Below are 15,819 nucleotides of genomic sequence, written 5' to 3' on the forward strand. Positions count from 1 at the left end.
GTGGAGTTAACCAGTTCCACAGCCCTCATGAACCTCAATCTAATATTAAACTTGTGCTAGTTAAAGGGATAGTTCACCCAAAAACAAAAATAAGCCCATAATTCACTCCCCCTCAAGCCATCCTAGGTGTATGACATTCTTCTTTCAGACGAACACAATCAGAGTTATAAAAAAAAATGTCCTGCCTCTTCCAAGCTTTATACTGGCAGTGAATGGCTGTTTCTGTTTTGAAGTGCATCCATCCGTCATATAACTGCTCCACATGGCTCCGGGGGGTTAATAAAGGCCTTCTGAAGTAAAGCGATGGGTTTGTTTAAGAAAAATATCCATATTTAAAACTTCACAAACTGTAATCTCTAACTTCCGCTAGCTGTCATACACACGTTCACAAGAGACTGGCTTTCCAGTGTGTGACGCAGGCGTAGCATAAGTTCCGTTGGCGAACACGGAAGCGCAAAAGATAGAGAAAAACAAAACATGGTTCTCGCGAGAACTAGCATATTCTCACCGGAGCGTCCTACGTCATACGCTGGAACGCCAGTCTCTCGTGAACACGCGTATGACAGTTAGTGGAAGTTAGATATTATAGTTTGTAAAGTTTAAATATGGATATTTTTATATATTTACGATATTTTTTTGCATCGTTTCACTTCAGAAGGCCTTTATTAAAGGGTTAGTTCACCCAAAAATGAAAATTCTGTCATTAATTACTCACCCTTATGTTGTTCGAGACCCGTAAGACCTCCGTTCATATTCGGAACACAAATGAAGATATTTTTGTTGAAAGCTGATGGCTGAGAAAGGCTTCAGATAGGCCTCCATTGGCATTCAGTACACTTATACTCCCAAGACCGATAAAAGGCACTTAAAATGTCATTACAAAGTCCATCTCACCACAGTGACTCTACAATAATCTTACGATGCAACGACAATAGTTTTGTGCGCAAAAAAAAATCAAAATAACACCTTTATCCAGCTTGTTATTGCCTTCCGCGTGTGCCTCCACGACGCATGCGCGAGAATATGACATAGCGCCGGGGTTCGGGAATCCATGAAATGCGCACTCTAACCCCATTTTGAGCACTACGCCGAGACCTAAAGCACGATCAATGTAGAATCCAACAGCTGAGATACGCGCGTCTTCCTCTGATTGTAAACAAATCACTTCTGGGTCATCTGTCCGAACGCCGGATCTGCGTCATATTCTCGCGCATGCGTCGTGGAGGCACACACGGAAGGCAGTAACAAGTTGGATAAAGGTGTTATTTTTATTTTTTTTGCGCACAAAAACTAGTCGTCGCATCGTAAGATTATTGTAGAGTCACTGTGGTGAGATGGACTTTGTAACGATGTTTTGAGTGCCTTTTATCCGTCTTGGGAGTGTAAATGTACTGAATGCCAATGGAGGCCTATATGAAGCCTTTCTCAGCCATCAGCTTTCAACAAAAATATCTTAATTTGTGTTCTGAATATGAACGGAGGTCTTACGGGTCTCGAACGACGTGAGGGTGAGTAATTAATGACATAATTTTCATTTTTGGGTGAACTAACCCTTTAACCCCCGGAGCCATGTGGAGCAGTTATATGATGGATAGATGCACTTTTATGATGGATACATGCACTTTAATGATGGATAGATGCACTTTTATGATGATAGATGCACTTTTATGATGGATAGATGCACTTTTATGATGGATACATGCACTTTTATGATGGATAGATGCACTTTTATGATGGATAGATGCACTTTTATGATGGATAGATGCACTTTAATGATGGATAGATGCACTTTAATGATGGATAGATGCACTTTTCTTTTATGATGATAGATGCACTTTTATGATGGATAGATGCACTTTTATGATGGATACATGCACTTTAATGATGGATAGATGCACTTTTATGATGGATAGATGCACTTTTATGATGGATAGATGCACTTTTATGATGGATAGATGCACTTTAATGATGGATAGATGCACTTTTATGACGATAGATGCACTTTTATGATGGATAGATGCACTTTTATGATGGATAGATGCACTTTAATGATGGATAGATGCACTTTTATGACGATAGATGCACTTTAATGATGGATAGATGCACTTTTATGATGATAGATGCACTTTTATGATGGATAGATGCACTTTTATGATGGATAGATGCACTTTAATGATGGATAGATGCACTTTAATGATGGATAGATGCACTTTTCTTTTATGATGATAGATGCACTTTTATGATGGATAGATGCACTTTTATGATGGATACATGCACTTTAATGATGGATAGATGCACTTTTATGATGGATACATGCACTTTAATGATGGATAGATGCACTTTTATGATGGATAGATGCACTTTTATGATGGATAGATGCACTTTAATGATGGATAGATGCACTTTTATGATGGATACATGCACTTTTATGATGGATAGACGCACTTTTATGATGGATAGACGCACTTTTATGATGGATACATGCACTTTTATGGACTTTAAAACAGAAACAGCCATTCATTGCCATTATAATGCTTGGAAGACCCAGGGCATTTTTTTTTTTAAATAACTCCAATTGTTTTCGTCTGAAAGAAGAATGTCTTGTACACCTAGGATGGCTTGAGGGTGAGTAAATCATGGGCAAATGTTAATTTTTGGGTGAACCTTTAACTATACTGCAATAAAAATAAAATAAAACAGCAATAAAAGCTTCTAAAATAAATCAATCAAATACTAGCTTTTCTGATTAAATTCCAAAAACTCAACAAATCACATAGTGTCTCCCCTATGGAACTTTTTTACCTTCTACTTGGTTGTTTCCTATTGGATTGCTATTTGAGAAATAAGTATGCAAAATCATATCTGAGATTCATGGAGTTGCATTTCCAACAGACCCAGAGATTTGCCTTAGTAACATCACTAAATGCAACGTAGGAACAGCCAGTGTTGGGAAGGTTACTTTGGAAATGTAATAGGTTACAGATTACAAGTTACCCTGTTTATAATGTAATAAGTAGTGTAACTATTTCAATTACTTTATAAAATTAATGTAACCGATTACTTTTTGATTACTTTTCTATTTTCCAGCACTGGAATACATTTTCATCACTCATGGTGGCAACTTTCAGACAGATTGTAGCCTAAAGCTTTCAGCGGCAATGTGGATTGATATAATTGACAGACGTGGTGCTGCAAATTCAAACAAGAACCAATCAAAAGCATCAGAATAGAATCGCTTTACAAAGCGGACTTTAAATGGCAAGAGGCGTCGTGCACATCAAAAACAGGCAAAGCAACAAATTAATATTACTCAACACATCCTAGCTTTTTACAGAAAATATTCAGATGTAACCTCCTTTGTAATCATTAACATTTTCATAAGTAACTGTAATTTAACTACACATTTTATCTCAGTAACTGTAACGGATTACGGTTACATTTGTTTTTTAATTAAATTACATAATCTAGTTAAATTACTCCCCAACACTGGGAACAGCCATGCTATAAAACCTACAGAACTTTTACCATGTCTCAAAGATGTAATGGGTTACGTTAGCTGTAAATATAATAATGTAATATGTTAAAATTAAAAGCAAAAATAAAATACAAAAAGAGAAATATCTTGAGAACTTACCACTCAGCTTGTTGTGGCTCAGTACCAGTTGGGTTATGTTGGACAAGGTGACTACAAAATAAAAATAAAAATAATAATAATTAAAAAAAGACAAGTTTACTTGGTGTCATTAAATCGTGACGTCAACGTGATGACATATCCTACTGCAATCATATATTGTAAATAGTCACTACGTGCTATGACAGCCACATATTTACAGTATAAACAAAATTAATTAACTTTAGTATTAAGCTAATTAACATTAGCACAATATAAAACTTTAAACTTGTGAAGAAATGAATACAGTAGACTCACACAATCCAGGAATATCCAGCAGGTTTGATATTCCTCTGTCACACATGTCCACCTCCGGGATATTCTTATCCCGACTCTCCTCCACTATCTTTTTTAGGGACTTTGACATTTTCTACAAGAAAAGATTAACAACTTAAAGACCCGAATACACGCTGAGAATCTTACGAATAGAGTTTTGCCACTTTGGCCTCAAATGATGGTTCAAATCTAGTCATTAGAATCAAATAAAGAACTCCCTCAGTATTTACCTAACTGTATGGAAAACACGCAAGCATACAGGGAAAAAAAAGACAACAAATATCCAGGCCCTCAAGGCAGTAAAACCAGATATTTTTGAAGCGAGACAGTCCCTCACACCCAACCGGAAGTTGATAGTATGTCTGTAAAAGTCTCGCATTCCTTCCATAAAAGGGTATTTCCGGGGTCCAGAGAAAGGAAAAGAATATCAAGCAGAATTCTGTTCCATCGTCCAATCAGATGCTAGAGAGTCAGTGGAATCGTTGTAAAAAGGAACACAAATGGCCAATCAGAACGCGCGCCGCCGCAACAGTGCGTATGCTTCTTCCAATCAAAAATCATTCTACCGATGTGACTTGTTTCTGGTTATAAATGATGCTAGCTATTGACCTGTTAGGTTAGAACAATGAATTACTTACAATATTATAGCCTGTAGGAAATTATATAGGCATATCTGAAGGAATTGACTCATTGAAAGATGTATATAGAGTTTTTAAAAGAAATATAGACTTATTTTATTTTAATCTTGTATTATTTTAATACAGGACCAAAGGTATTTTTAATATCACATGTGTTATGATTATTATAAATAAAATTAGTTAGGCTATACAATTATAAAATGTGTGTTATAAAAGGTAAATCTCACAAAACCACACACACACACACACACACACACACACACACACACACACACACACACACACACACACAAATGTTGGGTTTCCATGTTTTGTGGGGACTTTCCATAGACATAGGCCTAATGATTTTTTTATACTGTAGAAATTGTGTATTCTATCCCCTAATCATAAACCCACCCAACACCAGCACTGGTTAGTTGCTAACTGATTACATCAGACTATCGGATGGTCATGTGACATGCAGGTAATATTTTTTTTTTATCTTTTTTTAGTACATGTTTTGTTTTGATTGTTTTATTTTAAAATGATTTACCCCCTCAAGTTTCTTCATGAACCCCAGTCTGCAAACCCTGACGTAATGTAATATTTAATGCACTTCATGTTTTTGGTAACAAAGAATGGAATATATTGTCTTTCTCTATTTTTTTTATTATTATTATTAAATATATGTTTTGATTTTGATCCTATTCAAAACAATGTGATAAACGAGTCAAAAGTAATCTAAAAAGTAGTCAGAATACATTACTTAAAAGGAGTAATCTAGATTACATTACTAACAAATTTTTGTCATGTAATTTGGAATCAGTAACCGGCTACAATTTAGTAAGTAATCTACCCAGCACTGCCATCACAGAAAACTTCCTGCACTTTTACATTTTCAAAAAACATAATTTAGTATGATTTATAAGCTGTTTTCCATTATGGGGACCAAACATGTCCCCACAAGGCCAAAGATTTATGAGGATAGCAATAAACGCAAGATTGACACCTACTTTTAGAACCAGAAAAATTACAATTAAAGGGTTAGTTCACCCAAAAATGAAAATTCTGTCATTAATTACTTACCCTCATGTCGTTCGACACCCGTAAGTCCTCCGTTCATCTTCGGAACAGAAATGAAGATATTTTAGTTGAAATCTGATGGCTCTGAAAGGCCTCCATTGGCACAATGTACTTTACACTCTCAAGACCCTTAAAAGGTACTAAAGACGTCGTTACAAAGTCCATCTCATCAACAGTGGTTCTAAAATAACTTTATGAATCGGCGAGAATAGTTTTTGTGCGCAAAAAAAACCTAAATAACGACTTATATAGTGATGACGATTTCAAAACGCGGCATCATGAAGCTTCGAAGCGTTATCAATCAGTGAGTTGATTCAGTAGTTCGATTCAGATCCGAATCATGATTCGACTCACTGATTCATAACGCTTCGAAGCTTCATGATGCCGTGTTTTGAAATCGTCATCACTATATAAGTCGTTATTTAGGGGTTTTTTTGCGCACAAAAACTATTCTCGTCACTCCATAAAGTTATTGTAGAACCACTGTAGTGAGATGGACTTTGTAACGACGTCTTTAGTACCTTTTAAGGGTCTTGAGAGTGTACAGTACATTGTGCCAATGGAGGCCTTTCAGAGCCATCAGATTTCAACTAAAATATCTTCATTTGTGTTCCGAAGATGAACGGAGGTCTTACGGGTGTCGAACGACATGAGGGTAAGTAATTAATGACAGAATTTTCATTTTTGGGTCAACTAACCCTTTAAGCACATTTCTCCCTAAAATTCATGTTGCTGTTATTTTATGTGTCTAGACATACTTTTTCGTTTTTAATGATTTTAAAATAATTAATGACATACATTATCATAAGTGAAATCCCTTACAAGAAACAACCAATGTGTATAAATACTTACAATTATATGCAACTCGATACAAAATGTACGTATCCATCCACCTATATAATGTAACATTATGAATCCAGCAGGTGTCTTGTTGTGGGCAGCTGTTGTGCCGCCCAGATCCCCGGCTATCACCTACCTTCCAAGGGAGACACATTGTTTAGACGTCTGCACAAGGTGGAAGAGCAATACGATTCTTCTCTGTCTCCTCCTTCTACAGAACCCAGCATGAGGCAGAGGTATGTATATACACTTCTGTTTTCCTTTAGGTTCCTGTCGTCCCAGATGGAACCATCAACAGACTGGATCTCGTCTTGGCTCGGTCTTTGCTTCGCCTGGCTCTCGGTCTGTGTCTGGTTCTTGCAGGGTTGATCATTTCTATTGGGGACTGAAAAACAGTGGCTCTATTTATAGGCTTGATTATATTTGGTGAGTGGCAACAGATGCTTCAGCATGGTTGAACTTTGCTTTGCAGAGCGGGAGTTCTGGATTCCAGGGGCAAAGCTTGTTTATGTTGTAAAATCTTTAACCAACACCCTCGGCCAGAAGCCAATAGAGATCGGACGCATGCAGACATGGCACGAGGGCACGGGGAGGTGTGTATTTTATTAGAATCTACATAAAGGAGCTATAAGCACTAACACTTGACCAAAGTGGGCAGTGAGGTGGGAATGCACGTATGTCTGACTGTTCTGCTCTTTGATTTATGAGGTGGTCTCAAATTATGTGCCTGAGGAACTTACTGTGCCGACAGCAGAGCAGACCACCAACGTATTACTCAATATGAGCTGTTGTTTGATGTGGATTTTATGGTTTGTTAATTGTGGGTTTTTTTTTAAATAGAGAACATTGGTTGATCATTGAAAATTAATATATATTTTATCATCAAATAAAATGAATACACTATTTTATCCGTCTGCACTATTCTGATATATGACCTTAATATCAGTAATTTTGTAACCATTATAAATCACATTGTAAAATATTGAAAATAAATTATTCTAAATAAAATTGTGTTATAAAAGTGTAAATGTCAGAAAGACATTATATACAGTATACATTTATACACACACACACACACACACACACACACACACACACACACACACACACACACACACACACACACACATACATATATATATATATATATATATATATACACAGTGAGGAAAATAAGTATTTGAACACCCTGCTATTTTGCAAGTTCTCCCACTTAGAAATCATGGAGGGGTCTGAAATTGTCATCGTAGGTGCATGTCCACTGTGAGAGACATAATCTAAATAAAAAAAATCCAGAAATCACAATGTATGATTTTTTAACTATTTATTTGTATGATACAGCTGCAAATAAGCATTTGAACACCTGAGAAAATCAATGTTAATATTTGGTACAGTAGCCTTTGTTTGCAATTACAGAGGTCAAATGTTTCCTGTAGTTTTTCTCCAGGTTTGCACACACTGCAGGAGGGATTTTGGCCCACTCCTCCACGCAGATCTTCTCTAGATCAGTCAGGTTTCTGGCCTGTCGCTGAGAAACACAGAGTTTGAGCTTTAGGTCTGGAGACTGGCTAGGCCACGCCAGAACCTTGATATGCTTCTTACAGAGCCACTCCTTGGTTATCCTGGCTGTGTGCTTCGGGTCATTGTCATGTTGGAAGACCCAGCCTCGACCCATCTTCAATGCTCTGAGGGAAGGAGGTTGTTCCCCAAAATCTCGCAATACATGGCCCCGGTCATCCTCTCCTTAATACAGTGCAGTCGCCCTGTCCCATCTGCAGAAAAACACCCCCAAAGCATGATGCTACCACCCCCATGCTTCACAGTAGGGATGGTGTTCTTGGGATGGTACTCATCATTCTTCTTCCTCCAAACACGTTTAGTGGAATTATGACCAAAAAGTTCTATTTTGGTCTCATCTGACCACATGACTTTCTCCCATGACTCCGCTGGATCATCCAAATGGTCATTGGCAAACTTAAGACGGGCCTGGACATGTGCTGGTTTAAGCAGGGGAACCTTCCGTGCCATGCATGATTTCAAACCATGACGTCTTAGTGTATTACCAACAGTAACCTTGGAAACGGTGGTCCCAGCTCTTTTCAGGTCATTGACCAGCTCCTCCCGTGTAGTTCTGGGCTGATTTCTCACCTTTCTTAGGATCATTGAGACCCCACGAGGTGAGATCTTGCATGGAGCCCCAGTCCGAGGGAGATTGACAGTCATGTTTAGCTTCTTCCATTTTCTAATGATTGCTCCAACAGTGGACCTTTTTTCACCAAGCTGCTTGGCAATTTCCCCTTAGCCCTTTCCAGCCTTGTGGAGGTGTACAATTTTGTCTCGAGTGTCTTTGGACAGCTCTTTGGTCTTGGCCATGTTAGTAGTTGGATTCTTACTGATTGTATGGGGTGGACAGGTGTCTTTATGCAGCTAACGACATCAAACAGGTGCATCTAATTTAGGATAATAATTTAGGATAATAAAGAGTGGAGGTGGACATTTTAAAGGCAGACTAACAGGTCTTTGAGGGTCAGAATTCAAGCTGATAGACAGGTGTTCAAATACTTATTTGCAGCTGTATCATACAAATAAATAGTTAAAAAATCATACATTGTGATTTCTGGATTTTAGTTTTTTAGATTATGTCTCTCACAGTGGACATGCACCTACGATGACAATTTCAGACCCCTCCATGATTTCTAAGTGGGAGAACTTGCAAAATAGCAGGGTGTTCAAATACTTATTTTCCTTGTAATTTTAATGGTCCTTAAAATACGCTTTCTTTCATTATCTTATAATCTTAATATAGTAATATTAATATAAACAGAAAATATAAAAAACTTGCATTAGTAGTAATGGTCTCCTGAGGCCATTTTCTTGCACGGGTTCCAAGGTCAACACATTTTTGTAACACAGAGCTTCTCATGAACTTTGACCTGGTTAGGTTAAGGAAAAACAATTACAAAATATTTGTGAAAATCGTGAGAAAGGCCTTAATACCAGATGGTAATGTCTCAAAGCTCCGTTTTTCTGTTGATCAGACACTTTTCCCAGACTTTTCTTTGACATTGATGGGAGTATTTTGCAGCATTTAGAATGAAGAAATGAAAGATTACATGAAATGTTTGTTTGGCCTCTCTATATAGAATTATTGAATGAAGGAAGCTGAAGCCTTGTCTCCCTCTACAGAGCACACAGTCCCATTAACCCTGTCTGTATCTGTCTCAGACAGCTTTTATCTCCCTCCAAATTCTTCATCTCTTCATTGTCACACTTAGCCTTTCTCTGTGTTGTGTGTGAAGTATATTGCATCAGGCTTGAGATGTCAGAGTGTGTGGTTTGGATGAAGTCCAGAGAGAAGCTGAGGATATATTTAACACATAAAAAACTGCCAAACATTCACAGCTTTTGAAATGAGTGCAAGTATGCAAATTGACTTATTTTTTGTTTAAAAAAAAAAACCACAGAAGAGATTTTCTGAACTCAGTTGACATCGATGATATAAAAAGAGCTACACAATTACATAAGAACAACATCTTTATTTTCCAAAAAGACATACCGGTACAAATACATACATAAATTCATTATTTTAAACAATTATCTACAAATGATGGTTCATATTACACTATGTTTGATTTGCCGATTCTTCAAGTGTGTTTACATATTTCTGTGTGTAAATTTTTATTTTTAATTTCTTCTCAGCTGCTCCAGGTGAGTCTGAACCCAGACGGAAGAACGGCAGACTGGGCCGAGAACTTCACAAACACAAGGTTTGAAGAAGCTCTGAAAGGGGCGATATTTGTCTCCTGCAAAAGAACAAAGAACAATTATATATCCGTTTAATAGTTGTGTACATATACAATAATGTTGAAAAGTTTGGGGTGGTTAAGTTTTTAAAAGCAATCTCTTATGCTCACCAAGGTTGCAATTATTTGATCAAACATACAGTAATACTGTGAAATATTATAATAATTTTAAATAACTGTTAAAATGTAATTTACTCCTGTAATCAAAACTGAATTTTCAGCATCATTACATCTTCAGTGTCACATTATTTAATATTATTATCAATGTTGAAAACAGTTCTGCTTAATATTTTTGTGTAAACTGATTCTTTGATTAAAAGAACAGCGTTTATTTGAATACGAAATCTTTTGTAACATTATAAATATCTTTACTGTCACTTGTGATCAATTTAATGTGTCCTTGCTGATTAAAATATTTTTTTTTTAAATCAAAAAGAAAAGAAAAAGAAAAAAAATAATCGTATTGACCCCATATTTTTTAATGGTAGTATAGGTAAGATTTTCAATGTTTTTAAAATAAGTCTCTTATGCTCACCAAGGCTGCATTTATTTAATTAAAAATACAAAAAAACTTTATTATTGTGAAGTTATTTCATAATGTAACAGTTATTTTCAGTGTTGGGGGTAACGCATTACAAGCAACTTGAGTTATGTAATCAGATTACTTTTTCAAGTAACTAGTAAAGTAACGATTTACGTTGAAAATTTACAACAAAATATCCAAGTTACTTTTTCAAAAAAAAGTAACAAGTTACTTTTTCACATTTATTTGACTGACAGCTCTCCTGTCCCCATGTTGAGAAAAAACGAGAGTAAGGCCGGCTACACACTGCAAGCGTGGCGTGAGCATCTCAGCTGCGTGGCGTGTCCGTTTTTATTTTCGGCTCCCATGTTAACAGGTTAAGGTGCAGATCCACTTGTCCGTGCAACACTTCTGTCGTGCCGCACTCCACTTTATTCCTATGGGTGACGTCAAGCGACTTTAACTGGCCCGCAAAGCATTCACTTTTTCCAAATCAATCCACTTTTGCGGCATGATTGAAGCGTGGTGTTGTGACGCTTCCCCTCATGTGCAAGTAGATGGGCGTTCCTCAAGTTTACCGCTATGGGCGTGCGTTTGAGCCAGCGGGGAATGAAAAACAAAGGACCGGCGAGAGACTTCCCTCCGTCTCCATGTGCTCTACTTCTATTGGATAGTCGCGTCGCGTTCAATGGATTAATTTGCATAAAGTTGAGCTTTGGCCAGCTTTTTTGACGCGCGGCATTTGTTCAAATGCAGCGTCGCCTTCCCGGAATGCTTTGCGGGTGCGTTAAAGTCGCTTGACGCTTGACAGAAGTGTCGCACGGACAAGTGGATCAGCACCTTGACCGAAGCTCAACTTTATGCAAATGAATCCGTTGAACGCGACGCGACTATCCAATAGAAGTAGAGCACATGGAGACGGAGGGAAGTCTCTCGCCGGTCCTTTGTTTTTCATTCCCCACTGGCTCAAACGCACGGCCATAGCGGTAAACTTGAGGAACGCCCATCAACACTTGAAGGGAAGTGTCACAACACCACGCTTCAGTCGTGCCGCAAAAGTGGATCTGTATCGACAGAAAACGCCACGCGGCTGACACGCAACAGAACGCTTGCAGTGTGTAGCCGGCCTAAGTGCAGAGGCGTCGTGTGTAAACATGTTTTTGTAGTTCTAGACTAAATATGAGCATTTAGTTTACTAATCTCACTTGCACAAAAAAGATTCAGTATTCCTCAAAATTAATAAAATCAGTCAAATGCAAAATCAGATTACCATGCAAACCTCCGATAATTAAATGTTAAATATTTTTATGCATTTGATCTACCTTTATTGACTAATGTCTTGCTGCTGCTGACCTTCGATGATTTAAGCTAAACCATGAGCAAAAATGACTTTAGATTTGTTTGTTTTTATCGGGGAAGTAAGTGTTAAACTTTTTTCTCCTGCTTCCTATTATGCAGAATGGCAGCACAGCTGAAAGGTTTGTTTAAGCTGCGCCCTATACTGTCCAGGGATGGGCAATCTCCGTCCTGGAGGGCCACTGCCCTGCAGAGTTTAGTTCAAACCCTAATCAAACACACCCGAACCAGCTAATCAATGCCTTCAGGATTACTAGAAAGCTACAGGCAGGTGCGTTTTATCAGGGTTGGAGCTAAACTCTGCAGGGCAGTGGCCCTCCAAGAACGAGTTTGCCCATCCTTGCGTACACCCATGAATTTGCATTGAGGCTTGAGGCTTATTATTTCAATTTTGGTGTGAAAGGTACATTTGCACAAAAATAGAAGAAAAAAAAGCCCAGCCCAGGTGAGAAAAAGTAACGCAACGCTTTACTTTTCTTAAAAAGTAACTAATTGTGTTACTTTTTAAGAGTATCACAATATTGTAATACATTACTTTTCAAAGTAACTTTCCCAACACTGGTTATTTTAAATTCTAATAATATTTCACAATATCACTGGGGTTTATTTTTTTGTATTTTTAATCAAATAAATCCAGAGGTTTAACAGAAGTGTTATGTTGTTGCAATCACCACACTAAAGGTTCCTACATACCGATCCACAGTATGGCCCAACAACAGGTGAATTAGCATCTGGTCCGTCATATAGCTTCAAGTAGTTGTTCTCGCAGTCTCCTGGGTCATCAATGCTGATCTGGTTGAATGTGACTGTCACTACTCTGCCACCAGGAGCCCTGATTCCCCATTCACAAGAAGTGCCGTTGGCGTAAGTGCCAGGGAAGTTTGGACTGGCGAAAGAACCGTGGTCTCCATATAACACACCTCCACATCCTAGACACACACACACACACACACACGAGTAACACAGTTAAGACTCAGCAGCATTGGACTGAGACAATCATTGCAGTATAATTACTAGTGGTGTGTTTCTCACCCTGCGGAGAGGAAGTCCAGGTGATCTCAAAGCCATTGCGGGCTGTAGTAAAGTCACTCTTGAAATAAAGGAAGAGCTGGTTGGCTCCCGGGAAGACAGGACTGGGCAGTGTGGTTCCACAGTGCTTTCCTAACAGAGGCGATGTGGCGGTACTGCCGTTTCTGATCTACATCAGCAGAAAGAAATATACATTAGACAGCTACAGTGAAATCCTCATCATCATCAGTAGGTGCTAGAATTGCATAGTAACATACTACTTTTAATTTCTGCAGTATGTATACAGTGAAATAAGATAAAATATACATTGGGTGATCTGTATTTGCCCAAATGAGCAGCATCAGATCATACTGCACTGGGTACTATATATCTCATAATACAATGCGCTCGGCTTGACACTTACTGTAATTACTAATGTGACAAATAAAGCTGAAGTAATATTTGCTATGATTTTAGTTTTTTTATTTGGAGCAGACGTCACTTGCAGCTGTGCATGCATAATGGTAGCAGAAAAATAGCGGTAACAAGTGGAGGAAAATGGGCAAAATCCACAGAATAAGATACATTTTTTTTGTTGTGCCTTTGTATGTCAGAATGCCAAAAAATAGGGTCCTCATTGTTATAGAATTCTGTCGTTTAATAAACGCAGACGTTTATGTCGCAAGTCACAGACTGGACTGATGAAACCTGCAATGATTAGTCTACTATTAAAGCATGAATTTGAAGAAAACAGTAAGTCTACATAATTGTCACATATGCAGTTCATAGGGGATATACATACATAGCAGTTACAGAATGAAATAATATTTAAACCTATAACATTTTACATAGATAACTTTTAAACATAGCCTATAACCTTTTTATCTCACAATTCTTGACTCTTTTTCTTGTATTTGCATGTTTATATCTCCCAGTTCAGATTTTATAACAACTCGCAATTGTGAGTTTATATCACAATTCAGAGGAAAAAAGACTGAATAACGAGTATATCTCACAATTCTGTATATCCTTCGAAGACTTGTGAGATATAAACTCAAAATCAACTTTTTTTAGCTATATAAATTAGCTATCATTTGTATATATCTATTTAGCTTATATTTATTTATTTAATTTTAGTTTAGTAATGTTAGTACTTTAATTTCAACTTATTTTATTTCAGTTATTAGCCAAACATGTCTAATTTTTTTATGTTTTTTTTTTTGTTTATAGTTTATTTTATCAGCTTTATTTTAAATGAACAATAAAGTGTCCTGTTTTTAGAACACTTAAAGGGTTAGTTCACCCAAAAATGAAAATTCTGTCATTAATTACTCACCCTCATGTCGTTCGACACCCGTAAGTCCTCCGTTCATATTCGGAACACAAATGAAGATATTTTTGTTGAAAGCTGATGGCTGAGAAAGGCTTCAGATAGGCCTCCATTGGCATTCAGTACATTAATACTCCCAAGAACCAGAAAAGGCACTTAAAACGTCGTTACAAAGTCCATCTCACCACAGTGGCTCTACAATCATTTTACGATGCGACGACAATAGTTTTTGTGCGCAAAAAAAAATCAAAATAACACCTTTATCCAACTTGTTATTGCCTTCCGTGTGTGCCTCCACAACGCAAGCGCGAGAATATGACGTAGATCCGGGGTTCGGGAATCCATGAAATGCGCACTTTAGTCCCATTTTGAGAACTACGCCGAGACCTAAAGCACGATCAATGTAGAATCCAACAGCTTAGACACGCGCGTCTTGCTCTGCTTGTCAACAAATTGCTTCTGGGTCATCTGTCCGACCGCCGGATCTGCGTCATATTCTCGCGCATGCGTCGTGGAGGCACACACGGAAGGCAGTAACAAGTTGGATAAAGGTGTTATTTTGATTTTTTTTTGCGCACAAAAACTATTGTCGTCGCATCGTACAATTATTGTAGAGTCACTGTGGTGAGATGGACTTTGTAACGACGTTTTAAGTGCCTTTTCTGGTTCTTGGGAGTATTAATGTACTGAATGCCAATGGAGGCCTATCTTTCAACAAAAATATCTTCATTTGTGTTCCGAATATGAACGGAGGTCTTACGAGTGTCGAACGACATAAGGGTGAGTAATTAATGACAGAATTTTCATTTTTGGGTGAACTAACCCTTTAACACTGGGCTATGTGACAATGTAGCACACTACTGTTTGAAAGATTTTTTTGTTTTTTTAAGGTAGTCAAAACAACTTTTTAAAATAGTATTTAGTGTATACTGCACAATATGTAGTATACAGTACACGAGTATTTCAATCTGATCACGTGGTGCGTTCAAGTCCTCTAGGGAAATTTGTATTTATGAGTTGGGATGTCATGTTTGATGTCAGGTGCGTTCAAGTCACTTTCGTCAGAGCAAGATGGCGGTCTACCTTAATTAACTACACAAAAATACAGCAAGGTTTTTAAACTCTACTTCTAGAAAAGGAAGAACAAGGAATGTATATTAGGTGTTTTTTTTATTTATTTATATTTTTAATTAATTTTTATGAAGCCATTGTAAATGTTATTGTAACATATTGTATTGGTTTATTAAAATACTATTATAATTTGTGCAGGCAATTAGCTTGTTTTGTTGAAAATTAAAAAGCCAGCTAAATGT

The 15,819-nt window shown here is 37.4% G+C and overlaps 2 protein-coding genes across 3 annotated transcripts in view; both read right to left on the bottom strand.

Moving 5' to 3' along the window:
* The window catches only part of rsu1 (Ras suppressor protein 1), a 48,988-nt gene extending 42,151 nt beyond the window's left edge, over positions 1 to 6,837 (bottom strand). The window contains exons 1-3 of one of the 2 annotated variants that reach the window (XM_079805630.1): positions 6,623 to 6,837; positions 3,929 to 4,040; positions 3,635 to 3,685 (exon numbers count right to left, since the gene is read on the bottom strand). In XM_079805630.1, coding sequence (XP_079661756.1) covers positions 3,635 to 3,685; positions 3,929 to 4,040; positions 6,623 to 6,640 — 181 coding nt within the window. In that variant the 5' untranslated portion in view covers positions 6,641 to 6,837. Of the gene's footprint in view, positions 1 to 3,634; positions 3,686 to 3,928; positions 4,041 to 4,176; positions 4,335 to 6,622 lie in introns of those variants that run through there. The other variant, XM_079805631.1, reaches the window with a different exon arrangement.
* A 3,167-nt stretch (positions 6,838 to 10,004) lies between these two features.
* The window catches only part of cubn (cubilin (intrinsic factor-cobalamin receptor)), a gene marked incomplete at its 5' end in the record, with an annotated part of 50,149 nt that continues 44,334 nt past the window's right edge, over positions 10,005 to 15,819 (bottom strand). The window contains 3 exon segments of the mRNA XM_079805628.1: positions 10,005 to 10,289; positions 12,862 to 13,097; positions 13,201 to 13,366. Coding sequence (XP_079661754.1) covers positions 10,182 to 10,289; positions 12,862 to 13,097; positions 13,201 to 13,366 — 510 coding nt within the window. The 3' untranslated portion in view covers positions 10,005 to 10,181.

Source organism: Gobio gobio, assembly GCF_949357685.1.
Source record: "Gobio gobio genome assembly, chromosome: 23".
NCBI classification, from domain to species: domain Eukaryota; kingdom Metazoa; phylum Chordata; class Actinopteri; order Cypriniformes; family Gobionidae; genus Gobio; species Gobio gobio.